We start from the raw sequence: 21,063 nt of genomic DNA on the forward strand, positions 1-21,063 counted from the left end.
GCATAGACACCGTTACTCAGCAAGTTCTAACGGTCATTTTTTACCAGTTGTTGTAAATAATCTAGAGGGAAAACGGTCCTTAACGAAGTATGATTTATGACAAATACGAGATTATATTGTTGGCCTATTTGTATCATCTTCTATAAAGGGGTCTTATATGTGCCTTAGATATACCTATTAGTTAATCGGCTTATGAACTTTGGTTTCTTTTAACGTGGCATATAGGTAGCTTATTATCTTCTACCCTTCTTTGTGAGATATAATTCCAGTGGTTTAACCTTCATGCCTACCTAAGTATTATACTGTCAATTGCTCTCCTAACAATTCGCTTCGACGTGGACGATCTCTACCCGAGGATGAAATGTACCAAGCACGCATTTTCGTATAGCTATGAGCGATATGTATCTACTTTACTGTACCAATCTACCTACCTTATTAAAAACAAACACGCAGTAAATAACCGATACTCCTTTCGTCTTCATATGCTTGTGGATTGTCTCCGCCACCAAGCCAAATGCGGCTTTCCGGCGTCGTGTAAACACGATATGTCGTACAACTCTCTTGCTATCGTCTGGTGTTTGACCGAATAACCGTGCCGCGGCGTCATCGGCTTGTGCCATAAAGCTACCGAGGGACGACGGTAGTTGCATCAATCGTTGATCACTATTTAGGTTGGTATACACATACGAAATCCATAGTATGTTGTGTATATGTATCTTCAAGGTTGGACCCTGATATTGCCTCCCACACGGAAAAGGAGGCACGCGAGCAATTTCCTTATCGGATACTAAACTGGTCATGGTCGATCCTAAGGGTCTCCCTTACCTGAGAGAGCATGCGTGGTTTATAAGTGTGTCTCACCGAGCCACCAACACCCCTCTCTGCAGCCCACCAATTCATAATTTATTAATCGATCGAAGTGTGTGTTACAGGTAGACCCCGAGGGACTGCCGAGATTTCAAGGGTCGATGGCCTCGATGGCGACTAGTTATAATAGGATTGTGTGATACTATACGGACGTTACTTTTTTGCGTCGCATAGGGGGAAGCCCACGAGAAGGACCAAGCGTCTGCGAAAGGTAGGTGTTTGTGAGATAAGGGACAGGCTATCACTCTTTCGGGGTTTATATTGCGCGGCTGATGAATACAACAGCGCGAAAAAGGCGATGAAAAAAAAAAAGCAAGGGAGGCAAAAGTAACGAATAAATGACTGGTCACATCCCGCAGGTTCTGTTCCGAGCCGTTACTATTCTGCATGTCAGCGTCGCTTTCCGATACCGCTCGGCATCTCGTCTGACATCTCGAATCTCGAGAATCTCTGATCTTGGGCGTCCTGCTGTCTTAGTCGTCTATTCCTCATACCTTTTCCTTTTCTTGTGAAACAGAACAACGGGAGTTGCCGGTCTGACAGTTTGAGAATTTCCAGGGTCGCTTAACGTTTTTATTCTAGTCTCGGACCCCCCACTCGGGGAAAGGAAGAGGCTAATATTACTCGCTTTTTGCTTCTTATTTGGACGTCTTTTTTTTCACCCTTTTAGGTAGCCTGATCGGCCCCGAAGACAGGTCCAGCGGGGCTACTAGTTATAAGCTACTACATATGTAGTATTTTATTTTTAGTATACACCTAGACCTTTGTCAGTGCTGGTTAAGTTAGTATTTACTTTTTGACGCCAGGAAGAATACACCAGGCATAAAGGTTTGGAGGACCCTATTCCCGGAAACTGCTGCTAGGGATTCGGATTCGGATGCGGCTCTACGTAGCCGGTGTGCACCTTGTAGATCACGAGGACGGCCGGTTTGGCTCTTATTGGCACTGTAATTTGTCGGTATGCACTCGACTGCCAGATCCCATAATGTGACCCAGGAAGCTTACTTCCTGTAGGAAGTATTGCAAAATCGGAGGGCTGGGGTCAAGATTCTGCGATTTAACTCTATGCAAAACATGTAAGTAGATGGATGGCTGGTAATATCGGTGGTAGTGGTAGCAGTCGGTTTAGAATAATTCCTGTATGTACGGAATATGTGTCGCAACCAATCTAATTTCCTTTGCTTATGAACCCCTAGTTAACCGGGATGGCTCCGCGTTCAGATGCACTCTTTGCAGTAGTTCTAGCCGGATTTGTTCGGTAGGGTCGCTCAGCTTTGAACATTAGTATGCAGTATGTAGGTAAGGCTCGCATACCCTTTCGTACTCGCAACGGCCGGCGAAGAGATACATCACAACGGGACTTAGGGGTATGACAGATAACTTGCAGTCTTTCCCCATGCATGATAGAATGATAGACGATGTCGTAGCAGAAATTGCGACGATCGTTTTGACGATGATGAAATATCCTCGGTTCTCCTAAGACATCCTTTTAAGACATTCTTTTAAGACACCCTTTTAAGGCATACCCGAGAGAACGGTCTTTTTCGAGATGGCTTCCGTGCAACTCACGACCCGCTTGTCTACATCATTAAGTTGTTCAGATTCGTATGTAAAATGTTTGTGGCAAGTGGACACGAGACCAAAACACTCCGCTCCGTACTGTAGACGTTCTAGACGCCATGGTTCCCTTGCACCAAATTCGTAATGCAATCCCGGTTGACAAAATGTTGCGGTTCACACGGTTACAGCGCAGTCGTTATGGAACATTCTCCATTCGTTCGAGTTAATTGGAGCCGAAGTCGATACTACTGCAGGCCGAAAAGAGGCAATAGGTCGCATGATCATTCAGCTAGTAAGAAAAAAAAACAGATATGAGATCGGGTAGTCAGTGAAGGTATCGGGCAAAATGAAGGTATCGAAGATGAGTGTTACAATGGTCTCAGACCTGTCACAGAGCGGTGAGGCCCCACGTGCTTGGTATACGGGTTATGATTGGCAAAGGACACTAAAGTCAGAAAGGTTAGATACTCCTAATTCGTCTTAGGTGATCTCTCTATTCCTGCAAGTTTCCTGCGAGTTTTATCTCATATATGGGTCTCTTTTATGTACTATGTATGGGGGAAAAGACTTATGTAGCTTCCCCAAAGCTAAGGGATCCGGCTGTTAGGTAATGATACAGCATTCGAGTAGCTCGTCTGTGTCACCCACCAATCAATACAACTCTGCCCCGCTCTAACTAGAATCAGGGTCTTCTCAATCGACCAATCAACTTATACAGATTCTTAAATCTTCTCTCTGTTAGTTGCAATATAAACCGAGGATGCTACCTGATCAGTATCATAATTGCTCTTTTAATATGTTCGAAATAAACCCTCAGATCGTAAGCTTCGCGAGCATCTAAACAGTTACCACAGATAATCATGCAAGCCATCAGATCGCGGTGTGACGAATTCTTTATAGGTTTAGTTGATAGCAATGCGATTGACAGCAGCACAGCAACACAGCATAGCCGATACGCTACAATATGATGATGTCGACAGTGGATCGAATATTCGTTAATCAATCCCCCAGTCCCCTTTGTATTGCATATCCACGAGTGGAGAAAATAGGTAGAGTAGGATTTAGGACAAGGATAGGTATTGTGACCGGGATTAGCGCAGGGGCCGAGACCGCTACGGATTCCCGCCGCCCTACGAAGTAGCGTACCTATCACCGCTAAAGCTTTAGCGCTAGAAATAAGGCAAGGCACATCTCGGCCGATAATGAATTGGAAAGATTGGGAGATTATCGAAGAATTGGGAGCCGCGACCGCGAGATGCTCACGATACAATGTATGTATACTCTATCACTCTATCACTCTACCACTACTCTAACCGGCTTTTCGTTCCTAGTTCCCGTCCGAAGACTAGAAATAAGAAACCGCGTTGTTCGACGCTACTGTAAAGATGACACCACTTTAACCATTTAATATCAAGGGGTTCCCGTTTCTTATTTACTACTTTTAAGTTCTATTCACCGCGTCTATGATCTATGAATACCTTAGGTAAGGTATCCAATAAACTTTCTACCCAACTTCGTTTCCCTATATACATCATACATGAATAAACCGAAAAGAGGGACGATCGATATTTAAATAATCGACTAAGAAACCAAGCCTTAAAAAAACCAAGTTACCAAGCAACTGGCTTCGTCTCGGCGTGCATCTCATTGCGAGTACCTCGTATATACGTACTTACCTATTTGCCTAACGCTGCATACATACGTATAGGTATCCACCAAAGCACCAAGTCAGGTACAATACATGTAGCACCAGAGCAACTGTATCTACCCGCCGAAACATTGATAACGTCATATAATTGCGCATGGAATAATCGACGGTCCAAATCATTGAAAGTTCCGACTTCTGCCCGCCATTTAAACATTCTCTTATCTATTTGCTATTATTACCCCGAACAATTAATTACACCGAGCAAACAAAGACAAGACCTATATCCAACTATTCCGGTCTAATCTTTCCTCCTCCTACATCTACATACACATACGAATAATTTCAATTCGTATCATAATAGGCAAGAGGTGCTATTCTGAATCGTCTCTTACCGAAAAACTAGCCGCAACGGCTGTATAATCGCCGTGGCGCTTTCGAATTGGTAACGATGAAATACGGGGAGCACTTCGAAGAAGAGTCGGTCCCGAGCTGGAGTCTGCATAATATCGACTATAATTCGCTAAAGCACCAGATCAAGGTGCACACCACTAAAGACCAGGCCACCGCAATTGCTATTCCTGGCCAGCAAGATCATGCCCTGAAAAGATTCGAGGACGCTTTCTATAATGAGCTCTGCAACCAGCACAGCCGTGTTGGTCTTTTTGTTATAAGCAAAGCCGACGAGATCTCAAGACGCCTATGTACGCTTTTGCCACCACCATCCCAATTGACCAACCTTATTTAACTGACAGCGCGCCCTCTAGGTCACCTCTCCGACTCGATACACCAACTTATAGTACGATGTAACAACGCCGGTGGAATGTCGCCTAAGCGGCAACGACGACTCGCTAAATACGCATTACAAGTTGACGAGTGCGACGACGATATTAAGGCATTGAGTCGGTTTGTTAACGCACAGGTTATCGCGTTCCGCAAAATACTCAAGAAATACAGGGTATGTACTCACAGCACTCACATGTAACTTTCCGACGTTATAGGAGAGAAAACCTAAAGACGGTCATGGCATATGACATAGTGCTAACGGTTGGCCGCCTACGGCCGCGTTATACAGAAATGGACCGGCTCAACAACGCTGAGTAGTCGTTTTAAAGAAAATGTCCTCACATCACCTAAAAGTTTCACGAGGTACGACTTTCATCCTTTACGACTACATCATCGAGAGTTGCTCGCCACCTTAGAGGCCGCCACTCCTGACCTGAACTCCCTCGAAATCGAGCGCCGGAAAATGAAGACACAATTCGAACAACGCGCCGAGAGTCGCCGATCTTCGCAGACACAATCCCCGAAATCTACATCCATCAGTACACCGGGTGGTTCGTCGATGACGTATTGGAACGAGTACGACCACGGGAGCGAGGCGGGTGATCGTGACGAGGAACGGGGATACGCAATCTATATCGACCCGAACGCGGATATCGACTTCCCAGGCTTTGTGTATATTAAAACGATTTTCACTGTTCCGGTAGATAAAGTCCGGCACTGGCTGAAAACGCGCGCGCCGCATCTATATCCATCCGAAACGCAATCACTTCTTAGCAGCTCTTCTTCGCCTGATTACTTGAGTACCCGGCATTCGACTGCACAGACGACCGACAACGAAGCGACCGAGGATGAGTACGCCTCGTCGCTAAACTCCAGCATCGGCCGCCGGAAGGGAGCACGCTATGCGGCATTGCCGGCGACGGAAGAGAACAACGACTACCAAGTGACCATGTACCGCGATAAGGTACTGACTCGGACCGTGATACTCGCATTCGTCGCTGCGTTTATCCTCTTGCTCGTCTCCGGGGTATTAGTAGCAACAGGTCGACATAAGCTCCGACTCGAAGTCGACGCCGGCGTGACGATCGGATCCGTAGCAAGTTTATTCTGCGCTTGCATGGGTTTAGGTGCCATGCTATATCGTCAGTACCCCGTCAGCATCCTATACCGCCTTGCTGTCTGGGCCGCGTTCATGGCTGTGTGTGCCCTGAACGGCATGTTGCTTGTATTAGTAGTGGGGAGTACAGGGTTATGAAATTAGCCAATCACCACCACCAATTGATTGATTTGGGGTTCAAGTTGGGGTCAGGGGGTTTGTCTTACGTTAGGTGTTTTGTGGCGTTATACAAGGTCAGGTCATCTATCAGCAGAGAGGAACGGGCAATACCTCGCATATACGAGGTTACATGCCATGTGCATATACCCGCGTCTCACCACTGCGAGGTCTTGGGGGATCATAAGATCATAGGGATATATAGAGATTGCTATCGGAGAGCTTCTGCTCGTCCAGGACGTAAGGTCCCGTCTGTTGGACGGGTTCACGTTTGTTTTTCCTATCCATATTACGTTATAGGCTTTTTTCGAATCGGCACGATACCATATATAGATTTCGGGTTCGCGAGCCTTTTCGTAGGTAGTTAGTTGTTTGACTCTGGGGAGAGGCGATTGTGTTGCGGCTCGCTGCCGCCGGTGCGATTTGCATTTGTACGTGAGTAGGTAGGCCAATATATATTATTGGGATATTGTAGAGTGTTTTTTCCTACTTTGTATAACTAAAAACTAAATGGATTTGCGTCGTTATTGTATGCTTACTGTTTTGCTTTTTCTTATACATGAAGCATGACTGGGATCCGACCAATTGCTTCCTTATAAAACCGCCATGCGCGCAAGTCAGCAGCCAGAAGAAGTAGGTCGGAAATGATAGATTAGGTAGCTTTTAGCCTATTTATATTTATAATGGGGTATATCAATATCAATATCAATATCAGTGTTCAATCTAAACCGAAACGTAGACCAAGCTATTATTTCTTTCGACAACATCATCCAGAATACATTCTCTAGTAGTTAGTCGGTCTCCTACTATATCCATACTCCCACCCCCTTTTTTGCTCGCGCACCAAACCTCACCGTCTTCAAGTGTATAGCATCCATAGTCCAGACTCCTTATTTATCCAACCAGACATAGTGAAGATAGGTAGGTAGAGAAATAGTCAGTGGGACGAAGGGTGAAAAAAACAAAAAAACAAAAGAACTCCCCCTTCCTTTCATGTTCCGTTATTATACCTACCTAGGTAGGTAGTCCCGTCTTTCCCAAACACCAAAGTAAACCTACAAAACGTGGATAGTTAAACTAAATACCTAAGTAAGAGACGAGGATATATATGAAAACAAGAGAAGGTCCGCTAGAAGCTCGCCTCGTCTTTTTCCTCTTCTCCTTGAAATATCAATATCACCATTACCTCCGAGCTCCAATAGCAAGTATTTTCCAATCCCATATCCAGACAGACACACAGACAGACAGACAGACAGACAAACTTCCCTACGCGGGGGAGTATAGATATTTAAACAAAACATATATGTTAGGTTAGGCATGTATGTAAGGTATGTAATAAGACAAGAGCGGGATAATTAATATTTCGAAATATACCACGCACGACTGGCATATATCTATCTTCTTCTCAGCATCTACAGATGGAGAGGGGAGTGAGTAAGAATGGTTCCCCGTACGGCGGGGGCGAAATGTCACCTCGGCGTGAAATCGAAGCACATGGTATGCGACGGGGGCATCAGCCGCGAGTGCTGGAGGTAGTAGTTCCGGTCGACGTTGAGTTTCTTCTCGAGCTGGCTCATCATTTTTTCTAGGGACACGGGGGTAAGTTAGTTAGTTACAGGACGGGATAGGATAGGACAAGACAAGAAAGCTTACCAGCGATCCCCCACCGGAAGCTAAACAACTTCAAGCTCTCGAACTTCTCCTCGATATTGGCCTCGCACTCGTCCCTCTCCTCGGGGAAGATGCGGCGCAGCGCCGCGTACGCCTGTATGACGAGGTAACACGTGGCGCCGGCGGGGGCGCACAGGAACGCGGGCGACCGGGGCGCGGAGCCGAAGTTGGCGTTGAGCTTGCACGAGATGTCGGTCGACATCTTGCACGCGAAGCGCAGGGCCGCGACGGCGGTGGAGATCTCGGCGCTGGACGCGACTAGGGAGGACGCGGGCGCCGAGGAGAAGCGCAGGCTGTTTTCGAGGATGGGCAGGTACGGCATGTAGAGCGTGAAGAGGGCGCTGACGAGCATGGCAAAACAGTCCAGCATGTCCTCCCAGTCCAGCGTCTCCCCCAGCAGCGTCAACGTGCTCTCCCTGATCTCGCTGTCGAGCTCCGCGTACGTCGATACCAGCGGCATCTTGCCCGGCCGCGCGTCGCGCTCCTTGTCTATGCGGAGCGCGCGGTGGAACAGACACGCCGTCTTGGCCGATAGCTGGAAGCTGCCGAACTTCTCGGTGCCGATGACGATGTTGGTGCTTAGGTGCCGCGGCGGCGGCGCTGCCGACGTTGGCGGCGACGTGGGAAACCCGGCTCCGGCTCCGGACCCTGTTGTTCCGCTTTGGCCTCCGGTCGAGCTCGGCGGTGGCGTTGTTGGAGGCGTCTCGGGTAGAAGAGTGTCCCGCGTCGGACTTTCTAAGAGGAAGGGGAAGTCCCGAGCGTTTTCGTCCTGGTGGATGAATCTAAGTCTCTCGTAAGTATGTATTATACCTCGAACAAGCCATCTTTCTCTAACCCACGATCCTCCCTCTCTCCCCCCTCCCCCCTTTAAGAAGCAAAACAAAACAAAATAAAATAAAATAAAACCACCAACTTACTGCTCCAATATAAACATCCCCCACCAAAGACACCCACTCTGCTCCTCCTCTTCCTCCACCCCTACCCCTGCCCCCATCCCCATCCCCATCCCCGTCATAGCAACATCCTCCCCGCCCCCGCCTCCCCCTCCCCCTCCCCCCTCCACCAACAACTGCGCCGGCTGCCTGATCCCCAGCACGCGCGCCGTAACGACAGCCTGGCTCAGCGTGCGGTACGCCGTGACCGCGTCCCCGTGCCCGTACTCGTACAGCGCGACCAGCGCGCCGCACTGCACCACCTCGACCCCCACCCCCGGGTCCCCCGCGCACCCCAGCAGCAGCGACGACAGCAGCCGCTTGACCGTCCGGTACGTCTCGTCGAAGATGGGCTGCGGGCCCGCGTCCGTGATCCGCATCCGCGTCAGCAGGTACATGGCGGCGACGAGGAGCGCGGCGGTCTTGGCGTGCCGGTCTGAGTTGGAGTTAAGATGATGGGGATGGGGATGGGGGTTGGAGTTGGAGTGTTGTTCGGGCGTGTCGGACCCGTCCGTCAGCGCGGCCAGGTGAGCGGCTTGGTGCTGCTCGAAGAGCGTCGGGTGCACGACGGCGTACCACGAGTGCACGCACAGGAAGTACACGTTGACGACGGCGCGCCAGTCGACCTGCTGCTGCTGCTGCTGCTGTCCCGACCCGGACCCGGGCGATATCAGCGAGAGGATCTGCGCGGCGGTGATCCCCTCCAGGGGCTCCGCGCCGCGCAGCAGGGCGTCGTGCGATAGCGAGTGCGGCTGGTAGATTACCAGCTGTGCGCCTTGCGGGATCACGTTGTTGGATATGTCGTGGATGTAGTGACATTTGGCGTTGAGTCTGCGAAGGGTTCGTTAGCTTCTTTCTGTCTGTCAGTGCTTTCTGGTATCTATAAAACCCCGATATCGATTCCAATATGCCCTCTTTATAGCCAGCGCCGTTAAGCTACGCGAGATTTGTTTAACGGGGCATTTATTAAATTAGATTAGCTCAGGTCAGGTCAGGTTAGAATAACCTCCCCAAGCATAAAGAAAAGAGCCGGGGATCTGATACTAGTAACTAGTAATAAGATATTGTATAGAGCCTTACCTCTTACACCTGTCGCAGAAAGGCAGCTTCTTATCGCATTTGCGTTTAGACGCACGGCATTTCTCACACGCGCGCGCGGCCAGGCCCCCTAGGGACGACGCTTCTATCGTGCCGTACGCGGGCGAGCCCTGGAAGCACGGTCGCTTGGGGGAGGGTCCGGGAGACGATTCCGGCGTCGTCTCGGACATGGGCGAGAGCCCGTTCAAAACCTGTGTCGTCGGCATGTCGGCGGACGTGTGGTGCGCTGGCCTTCAGGTGCCTTGCGCATTTGGTATGTATACCTATTTCTGGGGAGGACCCTGGCCTGGGCCTGGCCTGGCCTAGTAGGGGCCCGGGTGTGTGTGAGTGTGTGAGAGAGAGAGAGAGAATAGAGTCTAGCTGCTGTTGCCACTGCTACACCAAGGATCGGGGTTGTTGTGCATTTCCCCCTCCTCCTCGGGTGCTTGCTGATGTCGCTTGACTACCTAATGCGTCGGACGACCTAAGGCGGACCGGCTGTAGGAGATGGGTGTGTATAAGGCGTGTCTTGTCTCGGACAGTTGCAGCCTTACAAAACCAATGATGTAATATGTCGATATGGCCCCGACTATTTACCTACTCGCGGCACCGCGTTGATCTTCCGCGGAGAATGAGATTTCTAGCCGTCGAAAGAAGGGGAAAACAAACAAAAAAGCAGGCTGACTTGCCTCCGCTCGGTGATTGTCAAGGGGAATAATATTATAAGTCAGTGGACTCGCCGCCGTTGTTTTTTGCCTCTGTTTGGTTGCAAGTCGGGTTGTTGATTCGCCCCCTGGGAACTAACCGAATGATCGACAGGTCGAGCTGAGAAGAATGAAAGCAGCGGACAGGGATTGGCCAAGGAGAAGCTTTTGGTAGCACGAAGTACGTACATATATACAATAATACAAGGGGGGGTACGGAATAGAGAATATCGAATAAGAAAAATCAAAGAGTAGAATAACTACCTAGAGAATGTGATGTGTAATGTAAGATAAGGTAATGCAATCTCAACTCTATTTATGTCTCTATTTACATAACTACTTAGGAGGTAGTTGCCATTTCTTCTCTCTTACCATCCGGTCGGCGAGTTCCAGTCCCGAATCCTAAGTCCGAAGAAGACTGAATATGTAATAGACAACAATTCGCGCGCTAAGAGTTAAAGGTTTAGTAAAGTTCGTCTAGTAGCGCCTTCACACTATGTATGTACTATACGACCTACCCTTCTCCAGCTTCGAAGGCCTGAATACCGAGGCTTATAAAACTATAAAACCCCCTTCCCCACAATCCTTCTAAGGATGAATGGATGGATGGATGGAATTGTTCTGCAGCAGTCACAAGTGCGATATTGCCTTGCTACCGCGAGCTAACTATGAATAGCCTAGGTTAGGTAGCTTATATATGGATATCGTATATAAGCTATTGTTACTGTGAGCCTCAGCTCTAATATATACCTAGCATACGCAAGCTTATAAATTCTTTCAATACTGATTCTCACAGCTCACCAATAGGAAGAAAAGACGGAAATCGCAATGCGAGGCTGAATTGAGAGAAGGAAGACGGAAGCAATTAAAAAAAAAATAGCGAATGACCATGTGGCAGCGTCACAAAGGCGTCAAGGGTATAAAAGGTCCGATACAAGCTAGGAACTGTCATCGGCGCGATCAGAATTTGCCCATTGGCCGCTGAGCCAATATACTTTCCTCCCAACCGTCTTTAGATTGAAAGTAAGATTGAAAGTAAGACCATCTTCTCTATTCCGATTTGTTCGTTTTGTGGAATGTTCGCGTCAAAAGGCGGTCGGGAAATAGCTTATACATAATATTCTTGTCTTGTCTTGTCTTCGCCGCGAAAAACAAAAAGGGAGATCGGATGCAAGGTGTGTGTAACACTATGTAATGTGTGTGGGAGGGACGGATGATGGGTTGGTTACCTATCGCGTTTTCGCTACATTCAATTCTCAAGGATATAAGATGCTAGCTTGGTACAAGCCCCACATATTCAATAACGTTGCTTGACTGGCCGTTAACCAGTTTGAGGTTTCTTGAATTTTAAACTCGTGGGGCTTGTATAAAATTAATATCTTATAACATCCTTGCAGGTTGTATTTTGTATTGTACCTACTAACGCTACACTAGAAACAAGGAAGGCGAAGCACCCAATGAGGCTCTAGAAAGGTCCCACTCTGACGGGTTCGGCCCCAACAGATTCCCATGTGCTAGTGGAGAACAAGACCGGTTAACCGTTACTTCGCCTATTCGCCTATTTGCCTAGTCTCATCGGCGTTAAGAGAATGTCAAGCTGAGGCTGATGATTATTTATTTATATGCATGTACATATATATGAGCAACTTTCCATTCATTGCTCTATCCCATTAACAAGTCCCTAAAAACACACCAAGGTAGCACCTTGTACGTAGAAATCTACATAGGCCATAACCACGCGACTCCAAGAACCCTTCGAATACCCATAGAATCTAGCTATATACACTTGTGACTTGGGTACTCAAGGTAATACCGGTCGTCGTAATCGTTACCCATTTGCCTTTGCCACCCAATAAAGTACCTCGTACAGAGTTCCAACCAACCAACCAACCAGCCAACCCATTCGAGTATGTATAAGCTCTCGCACGCATGCCTTGTAATCACCATAAGCACCACAAGCCATAAAACATTCAGCTACAATTCCCTCATACCCACCTCATCTCCCATGCCCGATATTACCCCCTTCCCCCCTTCCCCCCTTCCCTCCATCCATCAGATCGTCAATGTTCCATTCAGCGGCAAATCTCTACTGCTTCCACCGACGAATATCCCGTACTCGCCCGGTTGTAGACGCCACTTCTGTGCCACCACATCCCAGACGCTAAGGTCGCGCCTCGTGACGAGGAATGTAGCCGTCGCCTCCCTCGTCGCGTTGAGGAACGTCTTTTCGAAGCCGCGTAGCTGACGTACCGGCGCGTTCGGGATCCCGACGTATAGCTGGGCGATTTCGCCGCCGTATACGTCGCCTACGTTCTTTATATCCGCACTGATTGATGCTACCACATCCCAAAGGTCTACCTGCCCGCCCTCGCGGATGGCCCCTGTCGGATATTCATCCGTGTTAGCATCGTCGCGCTTTTCAATCTTTAAATTCGAGTAGTTGAACGTCGTGTAGCTCAGTCCGAAACCGAACTCGTATCGCGGTGTGATGTTCTTTAGATCAAAGTGTCGGTAATCGATATACACGCCTTCGCTGAAGTTCGATTGGGGGAAGCGCTCGAATTGACCCAGGGGTAAGTCCGGCTTGGCGACATGTTCATAATCAGACTCATTCTTGGCTACCGTGTACGGTAGCTTGCCTGACGGGTTCGACTCTCCGTATAACAAGGAAACAAGAGCACGACCAGACGCCTCGCCAGGTAGGTGCGCGAATATCAAAGCCGTTACGTTCGGGTGGTCGATCCACTGATCCACCAACCGGACGCCGGCATTATGAAAGATGACGATCGTATTATTGCACCGATCCGCCACATGTCGGATCAAGCCATCGGTATAGTCATCTCGTAAGTTCGGACGATCATACCCTTCGCTTGCGAACGCATTAACAATAACGAGACACGCATCCGATATACTGGCAACATCCGGATCGGGACTAAAGAAGTCCCAAAATACAGCCGTCCGGTCATCCCACGCGCGAGCGTTGAGGGCGTCGTACGGCGAGCTAACGAAAGCTGGCGTCACGGCACCGGAACCACCACCACAGAATAGCGTCCCATTAGGAGCTATGTCTGAGAAATCTTCATAGTAATGACCCGAGAAGCCGGCACTCGTGTCGCGCCCAAGATAGGATGATTCGCCTCCGAAAGTCCACGCGGCAACACCGCCGTTAGATTTGTAGTTCCACTGGTCGGGACTCTTTGCCGAGTAACCGAATACCGAGAGCATTCTCGGTTTCTTTAGTGGAAGTGCATTCTTGATATTCTTGACTAAAACGTGGCCCTCAATAGCACCATCTAGTAGAACTTTCTGAGACGAGATATTTCTCGCGTCGACAATGTCGTGCGGTTGGGTTAGGTCTGCAGGCATACCGATTCCCGGCTCTGGGAAGTCCTTGTCCTGTCCCAGCTGGTAGTATCCGGCCATGATTCGCGTTGCCATGTCATCTAAGCGACCCTCGGAAACTGATCCATTTCTAACTGCCTCTGTTAGCTTGTCGCCCCAAAGTTTCGAATTTGGCATGACCATGTCCATTCCAGAGTTAGCTGATGCAACACCAGCATGCAGAGCATCCCAGTCCGAAGTAATGGCTCCCTGGAACCCCAGCTCCGTTTTGAGTAGGCCATTCTGGGTTTTGCTGTTCGCGCAAGCGTATGAGTTGTTCACTCGGTTGTACGAGCACATCACGTTCGCAGTCCCGGCCTTGACGGCATCTTGGAATGGCCTGTAATTGGGTTAACTAGTGTGGCGTAGACTGAGGTTATAGTCTATCAAAAATACCATAAATACAGCTCGTGTATAGTCTTATCATCGATGTTAGATGAGACGGATTCAGTGTCACCAGTAGGCTGTCGGTTCGTCTCTTGTTCGTTGCCGATGAAATGCTGCGCACCGAATGAGTGGGAGTCCTCTGGTAGTCAAGGCTATTCATACCTTGGTACTTGTGATGACCCCCTGCGACTGAATTCCCGTTACCGTCTCCGATACGAGGCTACCGGTGAGATAGGGGTCAGGAGAAAAGCCTTCCCAATTGCGCCCGCCACGTAGTACGCGTCCGATAGGACCAACAACGGGTCCGAGGTGGATGTTGACGCCCTTGACTCTGAACTCAAGGCCCATGCTTTCTGCACGGTCCCGAGCCAAATCCTTGTTCCAACTGGCAGCAACATGGAGACCGCTCGGAAACCCACTGACAAAGTCCGTAGCTCTGACACCTTGACCGGCATCGTTCAGACAAAAGCCCGAAAAGTTCATACGAGGGATGGCGTCGATATTCCCAGAGCAGCCGTTTAATGTTCCTGAACTTCCCGTAGAAGAGGAGAGTCCTGATGCAAGGATTACCTGGCATCGAATTAGCCATGCGTGCTGGGTTCGATAGGTGATGAAATACCTTCTCCTCGATCGTAAGCTGCCCGACAAAGTCGAGAGCTTTTTTGTACGCATCGGCCCAAGCGCCAACTCCCGTCATCGCGGCTAGTAGTCATATTAGATACTCGATCCAGCACATGAAAGACCAGGATTTTATTTTATTATGAGTATACTCACGAGAGGGATATACCGGCTCGGACTGGCCGTAGAAATAAGTATCATCGGTGATAAGAGCTTGGCTGCTAGACGCCCCAGCAGCTCCGTCGCCACTATCACCGTGTTGATTTCGTAGGGCGAGAAGACCTAAGAGACCGAATAAAGGCAATATCATAAGGCCAACAACGAGGGCGACGCCGCGTTTCTTCTGCAGCATAGGAAATCGCTGCTGCATCCTAGTCCACCACGAGGTCTGGTCCGGGGGCACTCCCTGGCCCTGCGACAGCGGTTGGCGCTCCTGCTTTATTTCTGCCATCGTTTACTCGGCCAATTATCTGTCATCTGGTGAGGCGGTATCAAAACTGGCCAATTTCAGAGCCGTATAAGGGGTAAACTCGTTATATACACTCCCTTTTAGGAAGATTGGCCGAAACCTGGGTAGCCTTGTGGAATACCTATTATTCGCAAAGGTGAAAAAAAGGAGGACTAAACCTTCAAAGGACCGCTACTCTCGATATATAACCCAGACCCAGGACGAGACGGGTGGCCCTATGTCGGAGTTCTCCTATAACTCCAATATCGGACATCTATTTCGTGATCCGAATTTGGAATGAGGAAAAAAAAAAAAAAAAAACTGGTACGATGAGCTCTAACGAACAGGCGAATGCGACGGTCAATAAAAAAAATTAACGGGATATTTATTAAATATTATCAATTCCGTAGTCAGAGGTGTATTCGACTAACAAGCGAATGTGTAGCTGAGTAGGTTTTTCAAACTCTTGAGGTTGCATGCGCTCTCTCCTCGGCCACAAGTTGGGTTTTACTCGGTTTACTATATAGTATGGTTGATCGTCGTTGAACAACAGGCTGATGTCAATACGGACGGGAGATCATAGCAACCCGTCAGCCCGTTTGCTTGTTGTTTCCTTGTTTCCTTGTTGCCCGGTTGATCGTTATTTGGAGATGCCTGGAGCTTCCCTGATTGGTCAATCGTCTATGGTTAATTACGTCCTAAGACATACGAATTCGTTGGGCAGGTATGTACCGTCGCTTAACGCTTAAACGCTTAACGGCTTCGACGGCTCGACCCTGACTAACTCATTTCGGCATTAAGAGTTGCGCTTCCCCCCACGTGTCATAACTTTAGCCAAGCTGTCAGGTGCCTCTTGCCGCGAATAAACTCCGCACATGGAAACCTGCCTCAAGCTGCATGTTGGTCTGCATTAGGTATATTATCGTTACCGGCATACTAACGCTTAAAAATATTAACTGAGGATATGAACTATACGGAGTTGTTAAAGCAGCCGGTATATGTATATAAAATAAAAAATAAAACGAAGAGTAACTAGGTAGGTAAGAGTTGGATGATGTTCGGTATGTTAATACATATAAAAGCTTCATTCATGATATATGCTCTTATTTGGGCTATTAAGAGAACACATTTGATATTTCACGTGTAAGTGTTACCAATTGAAGGTACGTATTGTGTCATTAGGTAGATTCTAACCTAGCCAAGTTTATCGAACCTCTAAATAAGGTCCGTCGCCGCGAACTATGTATGATCGTGAAACAGGTTTGTGTGCCACTAAAAATGTCGATATGCACGATTCCGCAATCTACCTTAAGTATTTAAGGTACGCATATTTCTACCTTCAGCCCAGGCCTTATATTTCTTATAAAGGACTTCTCAAGTCCCCCGTTGATACCACTTCACGTATATATATATTATATATATTAACACAGGCTTTAAGCTACGCTTCCGCTCCGGCTTTGATTAATCCTTAATGCTTAATATTTTGATCAACTATTTGATCCACCTAAATCTAACTGTATATACGAGTTAATGGCTATCCCGCCAAACTTCTCCCCCTTCACTAATAAGTCTGCAATAGTAACCTCCAACTCGAGAAAAAAAAACAACAGCATCGTGGTATCCAGTGTCATAACTAAAGGAATCGTATCAATCAGGGAGAGTTTGTAATCGTCCAATGCAGATATAACGTCGACCCAAGAGAACGCCTAAAAGGCTGCTATTCGTATCAATTCCGCCCGTCGGTGCCCTAGGGAATGTCTGCTCGCAACGTCGCAATCCACAATTATCGACGAATAGAGGGAACCGCTCTCATTCGAATACGCAAACGTCCCCTTGGCCAGCCAATAATTGAAGTAAATCTCGGTCTATAGTAGCGGGCCGCGGGCCGTGGTCCGCAACGCGTTCGCGATGGCGATGACGATGGCGTTATACTGCGGAGACCGGGCCGCATCGTGACATCGTAAATAGTAATCGTATGGCTATGTAGACAAGCGCGGAATAGGTGCTATATACTTCGGAAAGTTCAGTCGGACTGCTACCCTATGCGTCGCAATACGATACAGCGAAACCGCTAGCCACCCCAGTGACCACTGGGAACTTGTGGTATGGCCAGTTTCGATTTCGCGAAGAAAGATTCGGAATACAGAAGCAGGCGACTCACAGTATCAACTGCTTCAGATTGCGCTGGATGATCATGTCCTGCACTGAGCCCATTGTGATTTTAAGCAAGTTTGTATCCGTCGCGTTGGTAAAATGACCATAAATTTCCTTCTCGGGGTTCCGGTTCAAAGCCCTGAACTTGTCCATGAAGTACTTGCTTGCTTGCTTGTAATCGTCTGCCGGACCTTGGTAGTCAACAAAGCCGTGTGACGTTATAGGACTCGATGCGATCTTCTCCTTGAAAAGATCCATCTTGTTAAGGAAGAGGATAAGGGCCGACTTGGTGAACCAATGCGAATTTGCAATAGATTCCCAAAGCATCAAGGCTTCGTTCATTTGGTTCTAAAATCGCATTTGTTAGTAAGGTTATTATAGTAGCAAAGGCTTGAAGTTTTAAGGGCCAGTGTGTACTTACGCCATCCTTATCCTCAACCAGACATTGATCGTAACCGCTGATCGCGACCAGGAACAGTAGAACATTGACGTTCTCGAAACAATGAATCCACTTCTTTCGCTCCGATCTTTGGCCACCCACGTCGAACATTCGATATGTTAGCTGGCCCAAATCGAAGATGGTCTCGGTAATGCCTGTCGTCCTCAAACGTGATCGTAGCAGATCTTGGTCGGTGGGGATATATTCAGCAGCCCAGAGGCGGTCCGCATCTTCGCAGAAGCTTTTAAGACGTGTTAGCAAGGTCATGTCGACGGTGTCGACGAACGTACTATGATAGGTTGTCGTGAAGAGCATATTCGTTGCCCTTTTGGATGGCCTTTTGTACTCCATTGTCGGCCCAAAGGGCTTTGACCGGCTCGAGGTATTCCTGGGGAAGCGAATCGTGAGGCGAAATTTCAACGTCAACAAGTAGCAGTGCTTGGTTTTTCTGACAATAACACAATATTAGTAATTGACATCCCATAATGAGATCTCGTTGCGATAGCCTCGTCTCGGAAGAACCCGGTGAAATCTTCTTGCGCCTTCGGAATAATAGGTATATCTATCACATACCTCGTTGTCTTTGTTTTCAAATTCGATGGAATAATCGGCCATGGCATCGAATATTATGCGCATTGACTGGACGATATTGCTGAATACGACGGGCTTCCATTCCAACTTTTCCGTTTTGCTGAAACCTTGCGCGTAAATCAACTTCATCTGCTTGAGCACGGTTGACTTTCCCGACTCGCCGGCACCTATTAAAAAGTCCCGAAGTTAGCTGCGGTGTCCCGCTAGCCGAGACACGAACGATGGCGATTTCCAAGGAGAGACACTAAAGTACGTACCTAAAAGAAGCAGCTTGACTTCTCGTGCCATGCGCTTCTCATCTTATCGGATAATCTTGTCGAGCTCTCGTGACCGAGTATTGCCCTCCTCATCCTTCTTGCGACTGCCGAAACACATGATGAATAAAGCTTACGCGTGCGTATGTGTGTCGAGTATTATCTGATATTGGAAATGCGTAGTGGGTAGTCGCGTATTCATGCGGAAAGGCGAATGGAAAACGGATTCTTGCGTAATATACAAGAGAGCCTCACAGCGACTATGAATATACACAGCCCTGTGAGAAGATGAAAAAGAAAAGGAGAAAAGTTGGGTGACGCCTACAGAAACACAGCTTCGTGATGGTAAGGTAAGGCTAGCTCGGGGCTTGAATGAAACGGCTCAGTGATAGCCTGTGGGGGCTTGAGCTGACGGCGCAAATCCAGCTCGCAGTCGGTTACGATTTAGAAGTAATCCGGCGGAAATATCGAAATGTTATTACGACCTAGGAACTTTTTCGCGCCTTTAAGGCTCTCCCTATAGCTCAATGGGAAGATGGAACAAAGAAAAACTGGATAGCAAGCTGGGCTGGCTAAGTCGGTAGTTTTTGTTGCTTCGAGTCTCCGGGGACGATCAGACCAAGAAAAGGTAATCCTTGTCAAGTAGCCAGGGTTCGGTGGGAGGCTCGAGCGAACTCGAGAAAGAAGGGGGAAGAAAGAGACGGGAAAGCTTCCAATAATAAAAATATCGACGGGTAGGACCTGAGTGATAAATAATACCGCCTGTCAGCAAGATATGTCAGTATTCTTTTTTATTTTTTATTTTTTCCTTCTTACTACAGCATCAGCATCCGCCCTTGTTCTCCAGTTCAGGCGGGCTACATGTAAGTTTGTATGTATGTTGTACTTCTTGACCAGGACCAATAAGCGGAAAAGGAGGGGGGTAAGAAAACAGAAATTGACGAAGAGAGATAGGAGTCATACGTATGTACCTAGCATAGGGCGGTACCGTATTGCATTGATTCATAAATAGTCCATCCACGTACCTTTTTCAAATTTCGAGGGTTTGGAAGATATCAGTAAATTCGCATGATGGTTGAAGTATATAGATCGAGGCCAATATAGTTGAAAAATACCAATGGGTTTGTTATATCATACTGAGGGTTTTTACCTCTGATTAAATATCTTACTGCTGCGGGTATATCAATGAGAGAAGACTGACATTAATAATTATTCAATGGGGATATGGAATGACGGGCTCGCGTAGGCGATGATGGAAACTTAAAAGAGACATGGAGAAGATGCAATTTGCTACTAATATTGATAGCTGCTGTTTAGTCCTGCGTAATCCAAGTTAGCGTTCAAGTTCAATTGTTCTAATGATGGAGCTAACAGCTAGATAGGTACCTTTGCCGGTTTTCTGGGCAGTTGCGAATAGGAGTGTACCTTGCAGAGTGGAGTTGAAAGTCCTCGAAACGCAAGTTGGGGCTATTCAAGGTCCTCTTTCCAGGGATAAGCTGATTAAATTTGTAGTGAGCAATGGCCCTATCCACCGTGGAATCTCCTTGAAGAAGATACGACGTATTGTACGCAACGCACCTAAGTGAGGTACCTTAGGTACCTTCGTATCTCCTGTACAACATGACCAATTGAATATACTTATATACATACATGTACGAGCAGGCCTGACCTTACACAACCACGCGACTATGTACAATATGTACGTACTCCTCATAGCGCTTGTTTTACCTAATGACCTACATAACCAAGATATGTAGTGCACAGCTGAAATTGCGACCTTCTTCTTACTGTCCATAACCATTAATCATAAAGTGTACTAACTTAACGGTAATGAAGACATGGAGTCGGGACGGACATTAAGGCTGATTTGACCGCTGGAAATAGCATCTAATTAGGTTAGCACCTCGTCCGATTCGTTATTTAGTACATAATAGCTTCAAGCTTAAAACCGAGCCGACTGTGAACTAATACATTTACAGTTTTTCTATTTTCTCCATCTCCAAGCAGAGACAAGCAGCAAATTCGGCACGAAAAAGCATCTCAGCATTTCAAGGCTAATAGGTGCTGCCGAGGTACGTAAGTAAGACAAATCACAACTATACTAATCAACGATATACATAGCGGGACTATCACACATGCGTACAGACGTACATACAACATACATTAGATACCTATTAGTTATGTAGGTTAGATCTTTCTTCCAAACTCCGCAACGAACACGCCATACTCGGATGCAAGGATTATGGAATACAAAATGTACATAGGGAGAATACAGT

General features: G+C 47.7%; 4 protein-coding genes across 4 annotated transcripts; 1 reads left to right on the forward strand and 3 right to left on the reverse strand.

Moving 5' to 3' along the window:
• The first annotated feature begins 3,821 nt into the window (after nt 1-3,821).
• On the forward strand, nt 3,822-6,815 carry F5Y00DRAFT_236159 (uncharacterized protein). The gene is made up of 3 exons (XM_048007673.1): nt 3,822-4,776; nt 4,840-5,030; nt 5,148-6,815. Exons 1-3 carry the CDS (start codon nt 4,524-4,526, stop codon nt 6,111-6,113), a joined length of 1,410 nt encoding a protein of 469 aa, XP_047865212.1. The 5' UTR covers nt 3,822-4,523; the 3' UTR covers nt 6,114-6,815.
• A 708-nt stretch (nt 6,816-7,523) lies between these two features.
• Nucleotides 7,524-10,288, reverse strand: F5Y00DRAFT_269598 (uncharacterized protein). The gene is made up of 4 exons (XM_048012467.1): nt 9,815-10,288; nt 8,720-9,565; nt 7,785-8,584; nt 7,524-7,716 (listed from the first exon to the last, which is right to left on the reverse strand). Exons 1-4 carry the CDS (start codon nt 10,036-10,038, stop codon nt 7,601-7,603), a joined length of 1,986 nt encoding a protein of 661 aa, XP_047865213.1. The 5' UTR covers nt 10,039-10,288; the 3' UTR covers nt 7,524-7,600.
• A 1,720-nt stretch (nt 10,289-12,008) lies between these two features.
• Nucleotides 12,009-15,629, reverse strand: F5Y00DRAFT_70704 (glycoside hydrolase family 3 protein). Its single transcript, XM_048014039.1, has 5 exons — nt 15,058-15,629; nt 14,903-14,985; nt 14,446-14,853; nt 14,293-14,396; nt 12,009-14,236 (listed from the first exon to the last, which is right to left on the reverse strand). The coding sequence occupies exons 1-5, from the start codon at nt 15,350-15,352 to the stop codon at nt 12,568-12,570; spliced, it is 2,559 nt and encodes an 852-aa protein (XP_047865214.1). The 5' UTR covers nt 15,353-15,629; the 3' UTR covers nt 12,009-12,567.
• A 1,379-nt stretch (nt 15,630-17,008) lies between these two features.
• Nucleotides 17,009-18,821, reverse strand: F5Y00DRAFT_269604 (G protein alpha subunit; the record flags this gene model as incomplete). The annotated part of the gene is made up of 5 exons (XM_048012468.1): nt 17,009-17,851; nt 17,925-18,183; nt 18,233-18,390; nt 18,516-18,700; nt 18,791-18,821. The coding sequence occupies 5 exons, from the start codon at nt 18,819-18,821 to the stop codon at nt 17,507-17,509; spliced, it is 978 nt and encodes a 325-aa protein (XP_047865215.1). The 3' UTR covers nt 17,009-17,506.
• Nucleotides 18,822-21,063: the final 2,242 nt, after the last annotated feature.

Source organism: Daldinia vernicosa, assembly GCF_022497035.1.
Source record: "Daldinia vernicosa strain CBS 139.73 unplaced genomic scaffold F5Y00scaffold_21, whole genome shotgun sequence".
Classification (NCBI taxonomy): Eukaryota; Fungi; Ascomycota; class Sordariomycetes; order Xylariales; family Hypoxylaceae; genus Daldinia; species Daldinia vernicosa.